Here is a 23,059-nt window from a genome sequence, read left to right on the forward strand (position 1 = left end):
TTTTTTTTTTTTTTTTTGGAGACAGTCTCTTCTCTGTCTCCCAGGCTGGAGTGCAGTGGTGAGATCTGGCCTCACTGCCACCTCTGCTTCCGAGATTTAAGTGATTCTCCTGCCTCAGCCTCCTGAGTAGCTGGGATTATAGGCACATGCCACCACGCCCAGCTAATTTTTTGTATGTTTAGTAGAGACGGGATTTCACCATGTTGGCCAGGCTCGTCACAAACTCCTGACTTCAAGTGATCTGCCCACCTCAGCCTCCCAAAGTGCTGGGATTACAGGCGTGAGCCACCACACCTGGCCCCCTTGTATCTCTTATATTGTGATTGGGGAACATGATAGGTAGATGCAGCCATTAAAATTTATGTTTCCAACTGATATTAAGAAATTGGGGAAATAATATAATAATCTGACATACCATTAAGTAAAAAATACAATATAACCTTATTTTTAAAGCATTTACAGCCTATGTATTTACATACTGAAAAAGAGATAAATTTACCACATAAATACATCAATGTTATTTTTTATAATCCTAAAACAAAAATAAATGTATGCTGAATAAAATACATCATTTTGTACAAAAATTTGCTTGGTGTGGTGGCGCACGTCTATAATCCCAGCTATTTGGGTGGCTGAGGCACAGGAATCGCTTGAACCCAGGAGGCAGAGGTTGCAGTGAGCCAAGATCATGCCACAGCACTCCAGCCTGGGTGACAGAGTGAGACTGCCTCGTTAAGAAAACAAACAAACAAACAAATTATTTTTAATTATTTTATTTGGTCAGGCATGGTGGCTCACACCTGTAATCCCAGCACTTTGAGAGGCCAAGGTGGGCTGATCATCTGAGGTCAGGAGCTTGAGACCAACCTGAGCAACAGGGTGAAACCCCATCTCTACTAAAATACAAAAATTGGCCGGGCGTGGTGGCATGCACCTATAATCTCAGCTACTCGGGAGGTCACTGAGGCACAAGAATCGCTTGAACCCGGGTGGCGGAGGTTGCAGTGAGCTGACACTGCACTCCAACCTGGGCAACAGAGTGAGACTCTGTCTCAAAAAAAAAAAAAAATTATTTTATTTTGCACATTATTTACAGTTAGTAATATTTTCCTTTCAAAGTAGCTAAAATATCTGTAATAGCTGAACATATATCAAACAGATCCAATGAGACTAGCACAGTGTAAATTTTTTTTAAAGTTTCTTGATTTTTCTGTATTTTATCTTTCTTCATATAAAATCAGCCTTAATTGACAGAGAAATATTCTACATACTCATTCATATGTGGGAGCTAAAAAAGTTGATCTCATGGAGATAGTCAAATAGTAGTTACCAGAGGCTAGGAAGGGTAGGGAGCAGAAAATGAAGAGAGGTTGGTTAATGGGCACTATAGTACAGTTATCCAGGAAAAGTTCTAGTATTCAACAGCATAATAGGGTGACTATTGTTACCAGTAATTTTAGTGTATATTTCAGAATAGCTAGGAGAGAAAATTTGGAATGTTCTCAATATAAATAAATGATAAATGAGGTGACGAATATCCCAATTACACTGATTTGATCATTACACATTGTATGCATGTATCAAAATATCACATGTACCCCATAAATATGTACAGTTATTATGTATCAGTACAAAAGTCAGTACAAAAAAATCAAGCGTGGTGGCTTATGCCTGTAATCCCAAGACTTTGGGAGGCTGAGGCAGGTGGGTCACTTGAGGTTAGGAGTTTGAGACCAGCCTGGCCAACATAGTGAAACCCCATCTCTACTAAAAATACAAAAATTAGCCAGACGTTGTGGTGTGCTCCTGTAGTTTCAGTTACTTGGGAGTCAGAGGCAGGAGGATAGCTTAAGCCTGGGAGGTGGAGGTTGCAGTGAGCCAAGAGTGCACCACTGCACTCCAGCCTGGGCAATGGAAGTGAAACCCTGTCTCAAAAATAAATAAATAATACAGTTAACTGCAAATGCCATGTGAGTTTAGAAAAAGTCATGATAGTAAATATCATTTTAATGTAGTTAGTGAATAAATTCGAGTAGGTAAGTATTTGCATATTCAGACGTTGGAAGGAATGGTGGAAAAGGTAAGTCTTAGGTATGTTAATGTTGATCCAAGTGTGCCTGACTCGTGTCATTACAGTAGATTTTCCTGGTGCATTGAAAAGAAATAATTTCATATCTAGGTTTTAGAGGACCTGCGTAAACACAAACTTTGAATTTTGCATTCAGTATAGTTAATTGGATTTAAGGATGTTTGTCTCCAGGTTAACTACTGGGATTGGCACACGTGTCCACATGCAGAGTAGTTAATCTTGTGCAACCAGTTTAAGTTTTTTTATGCTTATGAACTTTAAAAAAAAATTTAGTGCCTACAACTTTATTTGTTCCAGTGATATTTGTACTTGGCGGGCTATCAAGTTATGATGCTCTTGGCCATTTTTGCTTCTGTTTTTCTATTTCACCTTATACCTAGGATAAGTACCAATGTGGCTATTGCAAGGGACTCTGCTTTTTCTTTCAACATGCAACTTTAGGGACTAGGAGGGAGTTCATTTTGTGTTGTCAGTAGGTACAGTATCTAGGACAGTGAATCCTGTAAGTTCAAATGTATAATTAAGTGAAAAATTGACCTTGAGATTGTCCTTTTCTCTGACCAAAAATGAATAAAGGCTTTTGAAATACATAAAAATAATAAAGAAATAATAATTTGAAAAAAAAAGTAAAAAAAACAAGGTTGTCATCTTTACATTTGCATTCACTTGCTTTTTGATAAATATAAGCTTTTATGACTTCTAAAATATTGTAATATATACAATAATACTTAATGTTATTCCACATTGAACAAACATTTAAACTGCTGTTTCAAGTTACATACTGGATACCGGGGCCAAATGCGAGCTAAGACATTCATTGCCTAGAAGATAAGTGTAAATACAAATTACAGAACAATATGGTGAGTGAGAAAGTAAGTGACATTTGTGCTTGTTCATTCCATCTGTAAGTCAGTCATTAAACATATATGAGGCATCTACTTTGTGCCGTGAAGAGTAGAACAGAATTTCCTTTCTCATAGATTTATAGAAGAGACAACTTTAGAAACAAGTAATTACAGTAGTGTGATAGCAGAAACATGAGGAATGCAGCTTGGAAACACAGGAGGAAGTGATTGATTCTGCTTTGTGAAATTGAGGAAGACCTCAGGAGGAAGTAATATTTGACTCTAGTCTTGAAGGGTCTATGCAAATTAGTCAGATAAAACAGAAGGAACTCCATGTGCAGAGAACTCAGAAAGGCTGCTTACTAGACAATAGCCCTGACTGGCTTCGGGTACATGAAGAGACCATATTTGTGGGAGTTGAAGCTGGAAAGGTAGTCTTGCCATTCTGCGGAAATGGCACTTTATAGAGGCAATGATCTGTAGCAGCACTGTCCAGTAAAACTTTGTGGTAATGGAAATGTTCTCTGTACTGTTTAATATGGTAGTCACTAGTCACATGTAGCTAGCTATTGAGCCTCTGAAAGGTGACCAGTGTGTCTTAGAAACAGTGTTTTACATTTTACTTAATTTTAGTTTATTTACATGTGAATAGCCACGTGGTTTTTTTGGTTTCGTTTTGTTTTTGAGATGGAGTCTTGCTCTTGTTGCCCAGGCTAGAGTGCGATGGCACAATCTTGGCTCACTGCAACCTCTGCCTCCTGGGTTCAAGCAATTCTCCTCCCTTGGCCTCCCAAGTAGGTGGAATTACAGGTGCCTGCCACCACGCCTGGATAATTTTTTGTATTTTTATTAGAGATGGGGTTTTGCCATGTTGGCCAGGCTGGTCTCGAACTCTTAACCTTGTGATCCACCCTCCTCAGCCTCCCAAAGTGTTGGGATTATAGGCGTGAGCCACCACACCCAGCCCATATGTGTATATTAACCATGTTTTCAATTTTCTGTATTTTATTATGCTTTAATATTTTTTAGGGGCCTTGTTGGCTGTGGAGACTATTTAATTCCTAGAGATATTAAATAACTTGCCTGTGAGCATGCCTTTCATATGCAAACCAACCAATCCAAAACCCATGCCCCCAACCACCTCCTTTATCTAATCCCTTACACATGAAGTCAGTATCTCTCCTGTCCTAAATCACCCCAGGGATAGGTAGAAGACAACTAGGGACCATTACAGAACCCACTGAAATTATTCAAGCTACCCAGTCCTAAACAGTTTCCTGCCTTGCCTTTTCCGTGGAAACCACAATAAAGGCCTGTGCCCATGCTTTTTCCCTTTCCTCTTTCTTCCTCCTGATCAACCCTAGCACCTTCTCATGTGGCCCTGCATTGCATAGTGTATCTCTTCCTCTTGGGAACTATAAGTAATAAACTGTTATTTCAAGACAGTTTCTACAAGTCTATTGGGTACAAATCTAACAGTATGGCTAGTGGTGCCCATATTGAGTAGCACAGATCTTATACATAGGCCCCCTTCTCCCCCAAAAAACAGTTCTGTGTCATCTCCAGAGCTTTAGTTCACTCAAAGTACCTATTTGGAGTGTCTCCACTTTGGTTATGAGAATGTAACAGCCAACATGGCAGACGAAGTTCATACTTTTACAGAGTTTTATTCTGGTAACTACAAGATTATATTCTCGAAGATTTTTGCCATATAGCATTGTCAAGTTACTTGGCAAAATATTTTTTCCAAAGAAGTTGCTCGTACTTCCTCACCAATCTCTATAATCTCTGAATAAAAGCTACCATTTATTGTGTCTTCTTTGCCAGCCACTCTTACAGCTGCTATCTATGCAAATGGTAGATAAATAGGTTTTTTCATTTAGATTTCTTTGGCATGATGTTATATCAAAAATAATTCCATTTTGGAAGGGTTCATATTAAGTCTTTCTTTCAATAGTTAAATAGTACTATTATCTCTTGAGAGTAGTTTTACCAAGAGAGGAACAGATTTTAATTTTAGATCTATTGGGTTTCATTCATGATAACTGACAACAGGCTTTGGATTTAGGCTGTCCTGGACTAAACCTGCTTAGGCTATAGTTTTCTCACATGTAAAATGGGGATAATAATGATACCTACCACATATAGTTGTTTAAGCTAACATAGTGTTAAATGAGCTAGGGCCATTATACTCTTAGCATAATCTGTTCATTTATCTTTAATGTTTATTAGCATGCATTAGCATATTATTTCCTGTTTTTCTCTTTTCTCAACTAAGCTATTTCTACATAGTGCCTAGCAAGGTATCAAAATAGGCATTCAGTGAAGGAAGTTAACTGATAATTCTATAAGAACAGAAAGGAGCCCATCAGAGGCAGGGCGCTAGCAGACATTTGATAAATGTGTGTTGAAACATTTATCTTGGTTTCCTGGTATGGGGAACTATTGTATAGGCACAGGGACTACTGCATTTATATCACTTACATTCCCTGTCCCCTTAAGACAGACTGGGTACTCCAAAAGGCTTTAAGTGAAGTTTATGGAATGAGATGTATCTTAAAATGAGAACATTCAACATAGAAAGCTTCAATTTATTCTTTAAAATAGTAGCTTTTACACAACATTTCAGTGCTCTTTAGCAACATTTACCAAAAATGTACCTTAAAGCATCAGAGGACATGTTCTTTCTGATAATATGAATCAGTGGTAAAAATTTTGCAGATATTCTGTAGTATGATTTTAGATATAGTATTAAGGAGATAAAAGTTAAAATGTTTTCTTAACCTATAAAATATATCATACATTGAATTTTGTTTATAGTTATAGTAATCATAATTTCTAAAATAAAAATAGACAAACACAAATAGACTTGATGTAGACAATGAGATAGGATATTTGAAATGGAACCTATTTCTTTTTTTTTTTTTTTCTTTTTTTTTTGAGACGGAGTCTCACTCTGTCGCCCAGGCTGGAGTGCAGTGGCCAGATCTCAGCTCACTGCAAGCTCCGCCTCCCGGGTTCACGCCAGTCTCCTGCCTCAGCCTCCCGAGTAGCTGGGACTACAGGCGCCCGCCACCACGCCCGGCTAGTTTTTTGTATTTTTTAGTAGAGACGGGGTTTCACCATGTTAGCCAGGATGGTCTCGATCTCCTGACCTCGTGATCCACCCGTCTCGGCCTCCCAAAGTGCTGGGATTACAGGCTTGAGCCACCGCGCCCAGCCGGAACCTATTTCTGAAAGTTAGGTTTCTGGTTTCACTGGTCTCAAATTATAAATAAAATAAGGTGGTCTTTGGTAGAACTGGCTTTATTGTGTTATTCACAGTTTTATAGATCCATTAGAAAGGAATTAATGTGAAAAGTAACAGATAAAGAATAAGCTCAAGGATGAAACTAGACATGCTATTTTGAATTCTTTTCCAAGAGCACTGCAGATTCTGACAAATCTACATATTTAGTTTCAGAATGGCTTCGGTTATTGCCTTTCCTTGGTGTACTCGCACTTCTTGGCTACCTTGCAGTTCGTCCATTCCTCCAGAAGAAAAAACAACAGAAGGATAGCTTGATTAATCTTAAAATACAAAAGGAGAATCCGAAAGTAGTGAATGAAATAAACATTGAGGATTTGTGTCTTGCTAAAGCAGCTTATTGCAGGTGTTGGCGTTCTAAAACGGTAAGATGTCTGTTTACATGTACACGAAAATTTTGCAGTGCTAGGATTGTTTTGCCTCTTAAATTCCCAGTTTTGAAGTTCTTTAAGATGAAAGAATTTTCTGTAACATTTGATATTGAAAGACCATATTCTTAAATTGAAGTTTTCATGTCATGATAGATACTACCTGCATTAGAAAAGTTGGAACAGCAAAGAAAAATAAAAATCTCATGCTTTCACAATGTTTGGCATTTATCTAGAGTAACACGTATTTTAAAATACACATTGTTTGAGAGATGACATAAGGTTTAGTGGAAGAAAGCTTTGGTGTCATAGTAAATAGTGGTCAAATACGATACTTGTCACAGTATGAGTTTGGTTGGACAAGTTACTTAATTTTTAATCTCTAATCTTCAGAGTTAGTTTGTTTTAACCTGATACATCAACATTACATATTTTTGAGAAGTGAGATGATGTATGTAAACTGCTTTAATAATGTGAGTTAGTAAATGATAGCCTCAATTATAGATGATTTTTAATGTGGGAAGGAGTTTGGAGTGATAAGTACTGTAAGTAGTTGACAAAATCTGTTTTCTTGTACTTGGTCATAGATTATTTGAGGTTTTAAGTACAGTATTGTTCATCACAGCTTTGTAATAGCAAAATTTCTATAAACTAAATATCTGATAAAAGGGAAACGATCATGTTTTTAAAGTATGTATAATGACATGAGATCCTGATATAACATAAGTAAGAAAGCATATTACAGTATGATCCCAATTTTGTTTAAAAAAATGAATACACACAGGCCAGGCGCAGTGGCTCACACCTATAATCCCAGCACTTTGGGAGGCCGAGGCAGGCGGATCACAAGGTTAAGGTTTCAAGAACAGTCTGACTAGCATGGTGAAACCCCGTCTCCACTAAAAAATACAAAAAAAATTAGCCAGGTGTGGTGGCACGTGCCTGTAATCCCAGCTACTCAGGAGGCTGAGGCAGGAGAATTGCTTGAACCCGGGCGGCAGAGGTTGCAGTGAGCCGAGATCACACCACTGCACTGCAGCCTGGGCGACAGGGCGAGACTCTGTCTCACAAAAAACAGGAAAAAAACAATACACACAGTAAATGCAGAGGAAAAAATATACCAAACTGTTAATTATTATTACCTATATCTGGATGGGTTATGAGTAAATTTTTTAAAATTTATTTTTATTTATTTATTTTTGCGGGGGACAGAGTCTTGCTCTGTCACTTAGGCTGGAGTGCAATGGCATGATCTTGGCTCACTGCAACCTCTACCTCCTGGGTTCAAGGAATTCTCCCAGCTCAGCCTCCCAGGTATCCAAGACACAGGCACACACCACCATGCCCAGCTAACTTTTGTATTTTTAGTTAGAGATGGGCTTTTGCCATGTTGGCCAGACTGGTCTTGAACTCCTGACGTCAAGTGATTTGTCCATCTCTGCCTCCCAAAGTGTTGGGATTACAGGCGTGAGCTACTGCACGCAGCCTAAAATATATTTTTGTTTTCAAAAATTGTGTGGTATGCATGAGTTTTATAGCAAGAAAAAATTATAATTTATTTTGAATTAAATTCCATTTTTTAAAAATTAAGCAGTAGGTGAGCTCGAAATTTAAACTCCACAAATGACCAAGAACTTATTTGATTCCCTTTTAAACCTATTGTCTGTTTTAGTCAATCATATGGAATCATTCACAGGTTTTTATTTAAAATCTAAACCAAATAATGAAGTAACTGTTTAAATTGTTAGATTTTGAATATGGTTCAGTTGGATTATAGAATGTAACTATTACTCAGGAAAACGATCTGATTTTTTTAGCAAGTGATATGCTTTCTTTCTGAGAGCATTTCACAAATGTTTCTACCTAATGAATCATATTTTAAAAATAACACTTGTAATTCTTTTTTCTTTTTAGTTTCCTGCCTGCGATGGTTCCCATAATAAACACAATGAATTGACAGGAGATAATGTGGGTCCACTAATACTGAAGAAGAAAGAAGTATAATAATAATATTATAACAATATTTTCTCATTCTTTGTGTATAGAAAATTTTAAAATGGTGGTCTTAATTATTACTGCTGGTTGAACAATTATCTCTTCCAATTTATTTTCTTGCTGCACTGCATTACTGTTTGTATTTGATCCTTTGTATATTCAGTCACTTAATTAGAAATTAAATTGTCAAGCCTCTTATTCTGACTTCAAAGAATTAATGTATCTTCCAACAATAAAATCACTTCTGATTTTAATTTAGGAAAACCTAAATTGTGGCTATGGATCCAAAGCTGTTTGTTTCTTTGAATATCAATATTTTCAACAGGATCTTGTATTTAAAATTCCCACCTACATTGTTAAATATATTTTTTTTATATCTCTTTTGGTTTTGATAATCTGAAGTGTGTTTTTCTTCTTTTGGCCTCCCAAACTTCATTTGTTTAGATGAATTAAGAAAAATATTGCCATCAAGAATTACTTGTGTTTTCACAGAGATAGACTCTACTTTATAGAGATTGTTGTGTATTTAATATGAATATCCTAACTTTAGAAAAGAAGTAAACTGGATATAAAAAGTTCCATTGAGAAACAGTTATTTACAGCATAAAAGATTTGTTTACTTTACAAAAGGCTTGTGTCTGTGTGTGTGTATATATTTTAAACTATTTGACTCAGTGACAGCTGGGGTGGAATGGCAAGAACACTCACAACCAAAGTCATGGGCTGCTGCAATTTGAAGATCAATTAGTAATAAACATAAGACGTATTAATTCATATTAAAATGATAGTTCAGTGTTGTGTGCTTACATGGACATTTTTCTCTTTTTAACACTATAAACCATTAAAATACAGTCATCCCTTGTATACGCTGGGGACTGGTTCCAGGGCCGCACGTATACCAAAATCTGCCCATACGCAACTCCCACAGAAAGTCTTGCAGAACCCATATGTAGAAAAGTTGGCCCTCCAATTGACCCTCCATACACAGGAGTTTCACATCCCATGCATGAATGCTGATCTGTGTGACCTCACCTGCTTTTGACTGAAAAAAGTATGCACATAAGTGTACCCACCCAGTTCAAACCCACGTGTAAGGGTCAACTGTACAAAAAAGTTTGCACAATAAATGTACTGGAGAATCTTTAAAATGTTTGTACTTTTTAATCCTACTATTATGAGTCTTCAGTTTCATCTTACAATACTACTCTCATAATAGCTATCCTTAGCCAGGTGCCATGGCACAGGCCTGTAGTCGCAACTGCTGGGAAGACTGAGGTGGAAGGATAGCTGCAGTGCAGGAGCCCAGGAGTTCAAGGCCAGGCTGGGCAACATAGTACTCTGCCTCTGCTGGGCTCTGTAGGGAATCCTTTCTGTTCTGAAAGAGTTATCATTTAACCCCCTTCACTGAGTGTGTTTCTGAGACCTTGCTAGGCACTATGGAAACTGCTTAGTTGAGAAAAGACAAATACAAAAGCTTTTCTTTAGTCTATTTAAGATACAATTCATTCAGTTCACTTTGCTTTCTTTTTATAAGAAGGTACAAGAGGCAGACAGAGGTAATCCTTCTAGAAATAAAACTAATGGTTATTGAGCACTCGTATGTACCAGACACTACACTAAGCATGGTACTTGGGTTTTTCCTTTATTACATGTAATCTCAGGTTCAATTATATGATCGTAACTTCTTCATGACCAGCAGCATGTATTTTAAAGTTAGAAATGTAGTCTGGTTTTTGAGAAGTTTTGTAAGGTGTATGTCCAAAATTGTTGTTCTTTCCTCACATGTCAGTGGGTGATAAATACAGCATTACTCTCACTTATTTGGGTATTTTTTCAGATACCTTTTCTTCAACACTCTTAAGGGGCCTCACTGTCAGATTAACCAATTATTTTTCCACAGCTGGTCACAAGACTTTGGAAAAAATCCACCTCACCAAAATGTTGGATATCCTGCTCTGTGGTCATGAAATGGTTTTCTTTTTGTAAAATCTATCACTGCATCTCACAGCAAGTTGTTTTCACACATGTTCTAGTGGTTCCCATAACTTAGGTTTCACAGGAGGTAAATTTACTAAAAACGAGGAGACTAAAATGAATGACTAACTTTTAATTTTGTCAAATAACATTTTAAAAATTGAAAATCAATGATCTCATAAAAGGTCATTTTAATACCCCAAAAGTAAGATGGTTATACTCTTAGAATAAAGACTTTTTCCCTGCCACATTTTCAGTTGTTAAAATATGCTAAGAGCTATGCCCATATCTTTTCCTACCTGTTTAAATTTTTCAGAAGCCTAGGGTTGGTAGTAAGCTGTTGCTTCAATAACTCCTTCAAATAAGCATCAGTTTCCATTACTTCTTGTAAATTTACGCAATTTTATCTTGTCCATCTTTAAGAAACAGACATCTAATAACCAAATGTATTTGAACTGATACAATATAAGTAACTTGTAGAACTTGAGGATAAGTGGTAAAAGAAAAAAAAGTAACTTGGTTCTTGAAATACATGTCTTGGGTTTCTAGAGCCTTCAAAATACAGCCCTCTTGTTACTGTGTCACATGATTGTTTTGAGGGCTGCTTCTGCTTACCTAGGAAACTACTCATGCCTTACTCAGCAAATGAGCACCACCATTACATAAACATCAGGTATCCAAAAGTGTTAGCAGGCTTGAGGTATGAATGATTCATTCATATGGGTAATTAAGCAAGCTGAATTATGGAAAGCACCTCAAAATTCACACAATTCAGCTTTGAGTTCAATGCCAAATAGGATGATTCATTAAGTTGCCTTTGTATTTTGTAACCTAATTTGTTAATAAGTTACAGGAAGCCAATTACGCCAGCTGCTGATCTATATATATATAGTTCTACCTTCCTCATTGTGATTCCATAGTCTTCCAATAGAAATGTGCTATCAGACTCTGTATAGAGAGTTTATAAATTCCACTATTTAACAAGGTTCTTAAGAATTTAGGTGGATGTTTTATTTGATACCTGCCAAAGAAACCTAACTAACTGTATAATACTTCACCCATTTAGAATTCAGCTGTGGCAGCATAACCAATCTGGAGAGACAGGGGAGATGTTACTAATGCTTGCACTCTATTCAGAAGTGAGTGCCTCATTGGTTTGGGGCAGTGACTACACACCCGTAATCTCACACTTTGGGACGCTGAGGTGGGTGGAGTACTTGATCTCGGGAGTACCATACCAGCCTGGGCAACATGGTGAGATCTCATCTGTACAAAAAAATACAAAAATTAGCAATGCACAGTGGTGCACCCATAGTCCCAGTTACTTGGAAGTCTGAGGCACAAGAATCTTGAGGAGGCTAAGGTTGCAGTGAGCCAAGATCGTGCCACTGCACTCCAGCCTGGGCAACAGGAGTGAACCCTTTCTAAAAAAAAAGACTCAAATGTATTGTGGCAGAAATCAGTACGAACTTCATAGGACAGGAGGAAACCAATATAAACATCTCAGCATTGTAGGAAATTTAACCCATGGAAAGTAGGGCTGAATTAAAGACCATTTTGAAGGCCAGGAAAAGCAGATAATTTAGATATAGTCCAAGTATGAAATCATTGATAGATCCAGAACAAGGGAATGATGTATGTGTTTACATATTACATCCACTTTATTAACAATTTTCCCTCTGTTAAACTAATATTGACTAACAGTAGTCTAGGTAAGTCAAGTTCAAATTAAATGGTAATTGAAAAGTCTTCTTTTAAAAAAATTTTTAATGGTAGTGGCAGCAGCTACCCAGAGTTCATTTATTCTTACTTCACATTGAATTCTAACAAGTTTGGTTATCTGATTTCTGCTTCTTAACAAATCACAAGTATCAAAAAGGTCTTGCAGAAGGGATGAACTATAAAATGTGACAGTTGACAGCAAGGCAGGGGAACAAAAATAAATTTAAGGTGGACATTAAAAGCAGAGCAGCTTGAGACAATTTATAGGATTCTGCATACAACCGTCTCTGAGGACATTACTGTGATCAAATTATACAAGTGATGTTTAGTGATGAATTGGAATCAAGATAAGTAGTATGTGTTATTTTAAAAAGGCAGGATATGTGTCGAATTCAGTGGTAACAATTTCCCCTTAGCTATTTAGTTAAAAGCTTAGCGCTTAACATGTTGGAAAATTTATGCATAAAATATATTGACTTATTCCTTGATGATTGGAGGCTTTATCACAGGAAGTTTTCCCATTCAATTGAAACATTTTTCAAGCTTAATGACTATAATTTACTACATAATTTATTTTGTTAAAATTTGAGGAAAACTAAAGCAATAGCAATTTAAGCCATAATAAATTTTGTTAGATGACTTCTTCCACTTTAGGGAGAATTAAAAACCGTATGTGCAGCAGTTCTGTGACTGCCCCAACACCTAGTTGGCCATATAGTCCCTTTGCACCACAGAGGTTGGATTATAGAATATGCCCAAAGCTGTTTTGTTTTGTTTTAAATATGCTGCATCAACTGAGGTTGTGTTATAGTTTGTCCTAACAGTCTTTTACTGGAAACGTGCTATATTTGATCATGTTCAGCAAGTAAACTAATTTTGTCTACTTTCATGTATTTTGAGACAAAGTCTGGCCCTGTCACCCAGGCTGGAGTGCAGGGGCACGATCATAGCTCACCACAGCCTCAGCCTCTTGTGCTCAAGCGATCCTCCCACTTCAGCCTCCCAAGTAGCTGAGACTACAGTCATGCTTCATCATGCCCAGCTAATTTTTTACTTTTCTAAGAGACAGAGTCTCACTATGTTACCCAGGCTGGTCTCAAAGTCCTGGACTCAAGTGATCCTCCCTGCGTCAGCACTCCCAAAGTGCTGGGATCGCAGGCGTGAGCAACCATGCCTGGTGAGTTTTATCTTACAGAAATCCAATTTATTAAAGTCATGTTGTAGCAAGCATCATTTTAATATAAAAAGTGTACAGTTCATATTATTAGCCATTGTATTGTGTAATTTTATATTAGTTATGGTCTTGAAGGACATTGAAATTCTGTTCAGAAAGACTATGTTTTTCAACCAGAGATGACATCACTCTAATTTTCCTTTGGTTTAAATGCTTGATTCTTTGCTTACAAAATTTCTATTTTGAACAATTAATGGTGAGAGAGTATATTTGTGATACTGTTTTCTTAGAACACTGTTGTCAGATAGATCAGCCATAATGTTAACACATTTCTGATCTCTATTATAAGGCTGTAATTTTCCAAAATAATATAGAAAAGGAGAAAAGGGTAGTATATTTCATAATTACTGAGATGAAGCCTGTACTAGTGAGAAAATAAAAATGTCAACAAACAATTTATTAAATTTTCAGATTTCCTGTAATTTTCTATCACTATCCCTCATATATTTCTGCATGATCACACTAAGGATATAAATTAGTCACATCCATTCAACAAATTAAGAAACTCAAAACTCACAAGTACAATCTTCAACTCTGCAGAATGCTACCAAGAAGTAAAATAAGATGAAGGTAGAAAGATTCTCTTTGAGGGCCAGCTGCAGTGGCCCACACCTGTAATTAATTCCAGCACTTTGGGAGGCCAAGGCGGGTGTATCACCTAAGGTCAGGAGTTCAAGACCAGCCTGGCCAACATGGTGAAAACGCATCTCTACAAAATTAGCTGGGCATGATGGCGGTGCCTGTAATCCCAGCTACTCAGGAGGCTGAGGTGGAAGAATCACTTGACCCTGGGAGGCAGAGGTTGCAGTGCACCAAGGTTGTGCCATTGCATTCCAGCCTGGGCCACAGAGCAAGACTCCACCTCAAAAAAAAAAAAAAAAAAAAAAAAAAAAGAAAGATTCACTTTGAAATGCTGCATGCAACTGTATAGCAACACATTGGAAAATCTAAAGAAAATGGGTAATTTTCTGGAAAAACATAAATGACCAAAACTAATCTGAGAAGAAATTTAAAATGTTAATAGACCAGTCACAAAGAGGAGAATGTAAAGTGATTTTTTAAATCCTTAATTTAGAAAGTACTAGGATTGCAAGGATAATTCCAATGTTATTTAAAGTATCCCAAATTTTTTTAAAAAAGAAAAACCAGGCCGGGCGCGGTGGCTCAAGCCTGTAATCCCAGCACTTTGGGAGGCCGAGACGGGCGGATCACGAGGTCAGGAGATCGAGACCATCCTGGCTAACACAGTGAAACCCCGTCTCTACTAAAAATACAAAAAAAACTTAGCCGGGCGAGGTGGCAGGCGCCTGTAGTCCCAGCTACTCAGGAGGCTGAGGCAGGAGAATGGCGTGAACCCGGGAGGCGGAGCTTGCAGTGAGCTGAGATCTGGCCACTGCACTCCAGCCTGGGTGACAGAGCGAGACTCCGTCTCAAAAAAAAAAAACAAAAAAAACAAAAAAAACAAAAAAAAAAGAAAGAAAAACCAATTCATTTCCCATAGGCAGTGCAGCATTAATATGAAAACCTGATAAACATAAGACAAAACAAAACTACAGGCCAGGTGCAGTGGCTCACACCTGTAATCCCAGCACTTTGGGAAGCCAAGGCGGGTGGATCACTTAAGGTCGGGAGTTCGAGACCAGCCTGGACAATATGGCAAAACCCCCTCTCTACTAAAAACACAAAAATTAGCCTGGCGTGGTGGTGCATGCCTTTAATCCCAGCTTGAACCCAGGAGGCGGAGGTTGCAGTGAGCCGAGATCACGCCACTGCACTCCAGCCTGGGCAACAGAGCAAGTCTCCGTCTCAAAACGAAAAAACAAAAAAACAAAAACTATAGACCGATCTGACTTATACATATGAATGAATATTCTAAATAAAAACCCAGCACTGTTATCAAGAATTGCAACAACAAAAAAGAGTAATAAACTATGGCAAAGAGCATTGTATTTCAGGAATTCACGGGTATTTCAATATCAGTTAAGTATATTAATACAATTACATAAATGATATCAAAGAAGAGAAAAATGTGATTATATCAAAAGATGCTGAGAGGGCTGTTGTCAAGATTAAACATCCACTCCTAATGAAGATTCTTTACTAAAATAGAAATTGAAGGAAAGTGTCTAAACATAACTGTTATTTATGAAACGCCTACAAAACAAGTATTTTAAATCATAAAACAATGTTTCAATTAAAACAAGGAACTAGTAGGAATAGCTACTGTCATTATTTGTTATTAAATATTATCTTGGAGGATCCATGAATGTAACAAGATTTTTAAATGAAATAATCAGTATAAGTATATAGAAGACTTTTTGTGGATATGATTATATGCCTAGGAAATCATGGAGATTAGGAAAAACAGAATTTTCAAATATTTTAAAGAGGAATATTGGTAAGGTATTTGGAAATAATACAGTAAAACAAAATATATTAGCAATAGGCACCTTGAAATGGTAATGGTAAAAATATTCACAATAACAAAAATAATAAAGGTAAAATAAATTTACCGAGAAAAGTAGAAGATCTATAAGAAAAAAACTATAAAAATGTTACCAAAAGCTATTGAATAAGAAACACATGAGGCCAGGCACAGTGGCTCATACCTGTAATCCCAGCACTTTGGGAGGCTGAGGCAGGTGGACTGCTTGAGCCCAGGAGTTCAAGACCAACTTGGGCAAATTGTGAAACTCTATCTCTAAACAAAACAAAATAAAACAAAAAACTAGTTGGGCTTGTCGCATGCTTATAGAGTCAGGTTCTTGGGAGGCTGAGGTGGGAGGCTGGGGCTTCAGTGAGCTGAGATCCCACCACTGCACCCCAGCCTGGGTGACAAAGTGAGACCCTGTCTCAAAAAACAAACAAAACTCTTGTAAAAACATAAATCTCCTAAAATTATATATAAATTCAATGAAATTCACATTAGAATAACAAAAACATTTTAAAATTGGATTAAATTATCTTAAAGTTCATGTAGAAGAATAGTCAGACAATTGTACCAAAAAAAAGACTATTGAGAGGAAATTTTGTCACCAGATATCAGCACCTACTATAGAACTACTGGAAATGATCAATTAAGAAAAACAATTGTATTAATTAAGAATAAGCAAGAGTGGTAAAAACTCGAGAATCTACATGTAGATGAAAAAATAATATATGAAAATAAACAATTCAAAGAAAACAAAATTGGACCCTCAATTTACACTGAAGGCTTTGAAGTGACACATAAAATGATTTTTTAAATGATTTAAATATGTACATAAATGGAGAGAGGAAGGGTGGGAGAGAAGCAGGAGAGAGAGAAAATAGAAGATGACAGGAACACCTATGTGGCAAAAGATAACACTTAGTGACAAAATATGTTTTACGTGAATATCAGTTATACATAATAAATATTGGGGACATTGCCATATGGGTTACAATAAAGCATTAAGAAACAGAGTAAGTGAACAAAAAAGGAAAGAAGACTACCAAATTTCATGTATGATATCCCGTTTTGAAATTACAGAAATTAAACGTGTACACATAAGAAAATTTTAAACATAAAAATTTTGTTAACAAAACAGATTTGATAACACGAAGGCCATTGATGACTTTACCCACAGCAGTTTTGTTTAAACGGGGACTAAGGATGGAGCAAAATTTTTATTAGAGCACTTTGAATAATGAATTAGCAAACTACAAGAAACTGAAATCTTATCTACCAAATAATCTCAGTAAAGTAAACAAATCTAAAAGAAAGGAGTAAAACAATTGTGAGCAAAAAAGGATAGAGTCACTACATGTTACGTAAATGAGACAAGGATGGCCTCTGTGTATTGACGCCCAGGTTATTTCTTCACAGCAGGCTGAGACCCATTAGCTCAAAAGTCAACTGGCACCAAACTCAAATTTTTAAATATCCAATTGTGTTAAACAAAGTCCAGACATGCAGATTTGTAGGCATTTAGAGCCTGCCTGATTTACATCCCCTGGGAAACTATGTCCAAAATCTGCTTGCCACAGATAAACTCTAGACTGTGAAGACCCCAAGCTGCCTCTGCTCTTTGGAACTCTGAACTGTAGACTCCATGCCATGCTGCTGAGTGATATCACTGAGACATGAAAGCCTCCTCTCTGATACTTTCCTCCCTCAGGAGTTCCTTTGCCCTCCTCTCCTTCTGAGTGGTGGCCCCCTTGCCTCAATCCTCTGGTCCATCTCTTGCTGTGAAGACCTTCCCCAGGATACAAACCTGACGAGAGATTGTCCAGATAAGCCCATGTGTGCTTTCTGTCACATCTTTTTCTATATTTTCCTAATGTTTTTCTAACCTTTTCTAATTTTTTCTTAATTTTTATGAAGTTGTGAATACCTAATAATGTAGCCTCAAAATACATAAAGCCAAAATTAGAATTGGAAAGAGCAATAAAAATCCACAAACACAGTGAGAGATTTTAACAATTCATTTTTAGTAATTGAATAAATAAACATAAAATTAGTAAGGCTAATCAACAGTTAAAGAATTTCTATTATTTTCAAGCACACTTGGAGTATTTACAAAAATTGACCAGATATTAGGCCTAAAGGTAGTATTAAATATTTACATTGGTATAACAAATGTGTAATAGCACTATTAGAAATCAATAACAAAAACTTATCCAAAAGGAATCTGTGAATTTTAGACACTAAAAACAGCTTCCAAATGATTCATGGAAGCAAGAAGAAACTATAATAAAAATTAGAACATGCTTAAAATTAAATGAAAATGAAAAGATTACAGATCAATATATATGTAAAATAACTGAAGCAGTACTTAGAGTGAATTTACCAGAAGCAATTCACATTCATGGGAAGGACAACAGCATACATTTAGAGACTTGTCCAAGATGTATATTAGTTCTTTGACTCTCTGTCCTAATATAGTCCAGAGACCTGAGCTGTCTGGACATTCTGTAGAATGTTACATTTGTCCATTATATTTACCAGTTAAAATAGACTGGGTAAGAAATAGCATGTTGGATGGCCTGGTGAGACACATGCATCCCTGAGAGAGAAAATCGTCTGAAGATTTAAGGACCTGCGACATCAGCAGCAGAAGATTTTAGGGGGCCCAGTGGTCCCCCTACACTAAGGAATACTGTTCTGACACATTTGCTGAATGACACAGAAGGCTGCCACCTTTGACAAAAGCTTAGGGCAGAAAAGGCTCTGCAGCAGGTCCAGGCTCCAGTGCAAGCAGCCCTACTGTTTGAGCCATACAATCTAGTAGGCCCTATGGTATTGGGAGCATATGCAGTTGGAAAAAACACCATGTGGAGTTTATAGCAAACTCTAATAGAAGATTCACACACAGTCTTGTGGGGCTCACTATCACGGTCATGCTATCTGCAAGTAATTGTATATTATATAAATATATAGCATAATTATATACTTTAATAGCTCCTGGCATGCTACTGCACCTAGGTAGAGATGGACTACCTGACAACAGATATTAAGTGACCATGTGGCTAGAAGTTCCCACCATGAGTTTGGCTTTGTTAGATCTACCAGATCATAAGGACAGGCTGGCCCAGCAACAAATCATAATAAAATAGAAGTAGCACATTGAATTAGTCCATTTTCACATTGCTATAAAGAGCTACCTGAGACTGGGTAATTAATAAACAAAAGAGGTTTAATTGACTCACAGTTCCATATGGCTGGAGAGGCCTCAGGAAACTTACAATTATGGCTAAAGGCAAAGGTGAAGCAGTCACCTTCTTCACAAGTCAGCAGGAGAGACAGAGAGCAAGGGGGGATGTGCCAAACACTTTTAAACCATTAGCTCTCATGAGAACGCACTCACTATAATGAGAACAGCATGAGGGAAACTGCCTCCATGATCCAGTTACCTCCCACCAGGTCCCTCTCTCTACATGTGGGGATTATAATTTGAGATGAGATTTTGTGGGGACACAGAGCCAAACCATATCACATCAAGGATTGGGCGTGAGAAGGACTAGAAGACACAAGTAAGCAGTATGATCAAGTGATCCAGGTCCCCACACTATCAAAAATGGTGACACTAGATTCCCTCCCTCAGCTGGCAACTCTGGCTATGTGGGAGTTCCAATATTGCTAAAGGAGGAAAAAAGCTGAGCTTGTTCATTGGAAGATCAACTCAGGGTGTGGATGTAAGTAAAAAATGATAGCAGCCTACTTCAGCTATGGAAAGATAGCAGTAGATTAAATCCTCCCAAGGATGGTTCAACATATACAAATCAATAAATGTGATATTACACAGTAACAGAATGAAGGACAAAAACCATATGAATATCTCCATGGATGCAGAGAAAGCAATTGACAAAATTCAACATCTTTCTGTGATAAAAACTTCCAACAAATTAGGTATCAATGTCCACATAACACAATAAAGGCATATATGACAGGCCCACAGCTAACATCATACTGAATGATAAAAAGTTGAAAGCTTTTTCTCTAAGATCAGAAACAAGATGGATGCCCATTTTCACCACTTCTATTCAAATTCTAGCCAGAGCAATTAGGCAAGAAGAAGAAATAAAAGGCATTAAAGTCAGAAAGGAAGAAGTGAAATTGTCTCTGCAGACAACATGATCTTAAATGTAGAAAACCCTAAAGAGTCCACCAAAAAAAACTGTTGGAACTAATAAATTAATTCAGTAAAGTTGCAGGATGCAAAATCAACATAAAAAAACCAGTAGTGTCTGTATATACTAACAATGAACTATCTGAAAAAGAAATCAAGAAAACAATTTCATTTATAATAGCTACAAAAATAATAAGGAATTAATTTAACCAAGGAGGTGAAAGACCTGTACACTCAAAACTATAAACCATTGGTGAAAGAAATTGAAGAAGACACAAATAAATGGAAATATATCCCATGTTCATGGATTTGAAGAATTCATATTGTTAAAATGTTCTTAGTACCCAAAATGATCTACAGACTTAGTGTAATCTCTATCAAAATTCGATGATTTTTTTTCATAAACAGAAAAAAGTCTCCAAATTCATGTGAAACCACAAAAAAAAAAAAAACCAAATAGCAAATCTTGAGAAAAAAGAACAAAGTAGGAGGCATCACATTATCCAGTTTCAAAATATACTATGATGCTATAGTAATCAAAAATATAACATGATATTGGCATACAAACAGACTGATAGACCAATGGAACAGAATAGAGAGCCTCAAAATACATCCACATTTATGGCCAATTGATTTTCAGTAAATACGCCAAGAACACACAATGGGGAAAGGACAATCTTTTCAATAAATGGTGTTGGGAGAATTCAACATGCAGAGAAATGAAATTAGACCCTTATCTCACACCATATACAATAATATAATGCAAATGGACTAAAGACTTAAATATAAAACCTGAAACCATGAAACTACTAGAAGAAAACATACAGGAAAAGCTCCATGAGACTGGTCTGGGCAATGATTTTCTGGATATGACCCCAAAAGCACAGGCAACAAAAGCAAAACTAGACAAATGGGATTATATCAAACTAAAGAGCTGTGGTGAGCAAAGGGAACAATCAACAGAGTAAAGAGATAGCCTACAAAAAGGGAGAAAATATTTGCAAACCATACATCTGATAAAGGATTAATATCCAGAATATATAAAGAATTCATACAACTCAATAGCACGAAAACATATAACCTGATTAACAAAAGGGCAAAGTACCCGAATAAACATTTTTCCAAAGAAGACATACAAATGGCCAACAGGAATATGAAAAAATAACCAACATCACCAGTCATCAGGGAAAGGCAAATCAAAACCACAATGAGTCATCCCTTTTAGAATGGCTACTATGAAAAAGACAAAAGATAACATGTGTTGGCGAGGATGTGGAGAAAAGGGAGCCTTTGTATACTGTTGGTGGGAATGTTAATTAGTACAGCCATTATGAAAAATAATATGGAGGTTTCTCAGAAAATTAAAAATAAAACTACCATATGATCCAGCAATCCTAGTACTATTTATATACCCAAAGAAAATGATTGAATATGTCAAAGAAAAATCTGTACCTCATGTTCATTGCAACATTATTCATAATAGACAAGATATGGAATCAACCTAAGTATCCTTTAACAGATGAATAGTTTAAGAAAATGTGGTGTATAGATACACAATGAAATACTGTTCAACCTTAAAGAAGGAAATCCTGTCCTTTGTAATAACATGGATGAAACTGGAGGACATTATATTAAGTGAAATAAGCCAGGCACAGAGAGACAAATGCCATGTGATCTCACTTATATATGGAATCTAAAAAAGTCAAACACATAGTAGCAGAAAACAAAATAATGGTTATTAGGGGCTAGGGGAGGAGGGTAGAACTGGGGAGATGTTGGTCAAAGGATACAAAAATTAAGATAAGCAGGAAGAACAAGTTCAAGAGACCTATTGTACAACATGGTGACTACAGTTAATAACAATGTATTGCATACTTGAAAATTGCTAGGACAGTAGATTTTTAGTGTTCTCACCATAAAAGAAATGATAAGTATGTGAGGTAATACATGTATTAATTAGCTTGATTTAGCCATTTCACAATGTATCCATATTTCAAAACATCAGGTTGTACACTACAAATATATACGATTTTTGTTTGCATATTTAAAAAGTTTTAATATTTAAAAATTCAACTCAAAAATAAGTTCTTGGCTGGGCACAGTGGCTCACACCTGTACTCCCAGGGCTTTGGGAGGCTGAGGTGGGCGGATCACAAGGTCAGGAGATTAACAGCATTCTGGCTAACACGGTGAAACCCCGTCTCTACTAAAAAATACAAAAAAATTAGCCGGGTGTGGTGGCGGGTGCCTGTAGTTCCAGCTACTCGGGAAGCTTAGGCAGGAGAATGGTGTGAATCCAGGAGGCAGAGCTTGCAGTGAGCCGAAATCGTGCCACTGTACTCCAGCCTGGTGACAGAGTGAGTGAGACTCTGTCTCAAAAAATAAAAAATAAAAAATAAAAAAATAAATTATTTCAGTTGGCAGAACTTTGCACTATGCACCTTGTCATTCACTTTGCATGGAAACAGAAGAGACTCAAAGTAAGAATGTACTGACTCATGGTCAAATGGCTTGGCTACAGGTCAGGGGGATGGAAGGAGAAAATTTGGAAGACTGGAGAAAAAGATATCTGAGAAAAGGGCATATGGATGGACTTACGGGAATGTACAAAAAGTATGAAGATCTTTGTTTCCCATGTTAACACCTACAGGAGGTATCTATCAACAACCAAGGAGAAAAGCGACTCAGCTGGATGATGTTAGCCAACCTCTTCCATTGGCCAGCTCAGTACTGGCACAATTGGTGAATAAATGTAGTGACAAGGATGGAGGCTATGCAGAGGCCCAAACAGCAGAGTCTCCACTGACTAAGTCTTATCTAGCTACTATTGTTCTGAATGTCAAGCTTGTCATCAAGACAGAGCAACACTGAGGCCTCAAGATAGCATCATTCCTCAAGGACACCAAGTAGCCACAAGGTGGCAAGCTGAATACAT

At 37.0% G+C, this 23,059-nt stretch overlaps 1 protein-coding gene across 2 annotated transcripts in view; it reads left to right on the forward strand.

Moving 5' to 3' along the window:
* CISD2 (CDGSH iron sulfur domain 2) overlaps window positions 1-9,752 on the forward strand; it is a 20,854-nt gene extending 11,102 nt beyond the window's left edge. The window contains exons 2-3 of one of the 2 annotated variants that reach the window (XM_011992282.1): window positions 6,392-6,606; window positions 8,524-9,752. In XM_011992282.1, coding sequence (XP_011847672.1) covers window positions 6,392-6,606; window positions 8,524-8,613 — 305 coding nt within the window. In that variant the 3' untranslated portion in view covers window positions 8,614-9,752. Of the gene's footprint in view, window positions 1-6,391; window positions 6,803-8,523 lie in introns of those variants that run through there. The other variant, XM_011992281.1, reaches the window with a different exon arrangement.
* The last annotated feature ends 13,307 nt before the right edge of the window (window positions 9,753-23,059 follow it).

Source organism: Mandrillus leucophaeus, unplaced genomic scaffold, assembly GCF_000951045.1.
Source record: "Mandrillus leucophaeus isolate KB7577 unplaced genomic scaffold, Mleu.le_1.0 Scaffold409, whole genome shotgun sequence".
Taxonomy (NCBI): domain Eukaryota; kingdom Metazoa; phylum Chordata; class Mammalia; order Primates; family Cercopithecidae; genus Mandrillus; species Mandrillus leucophaeus.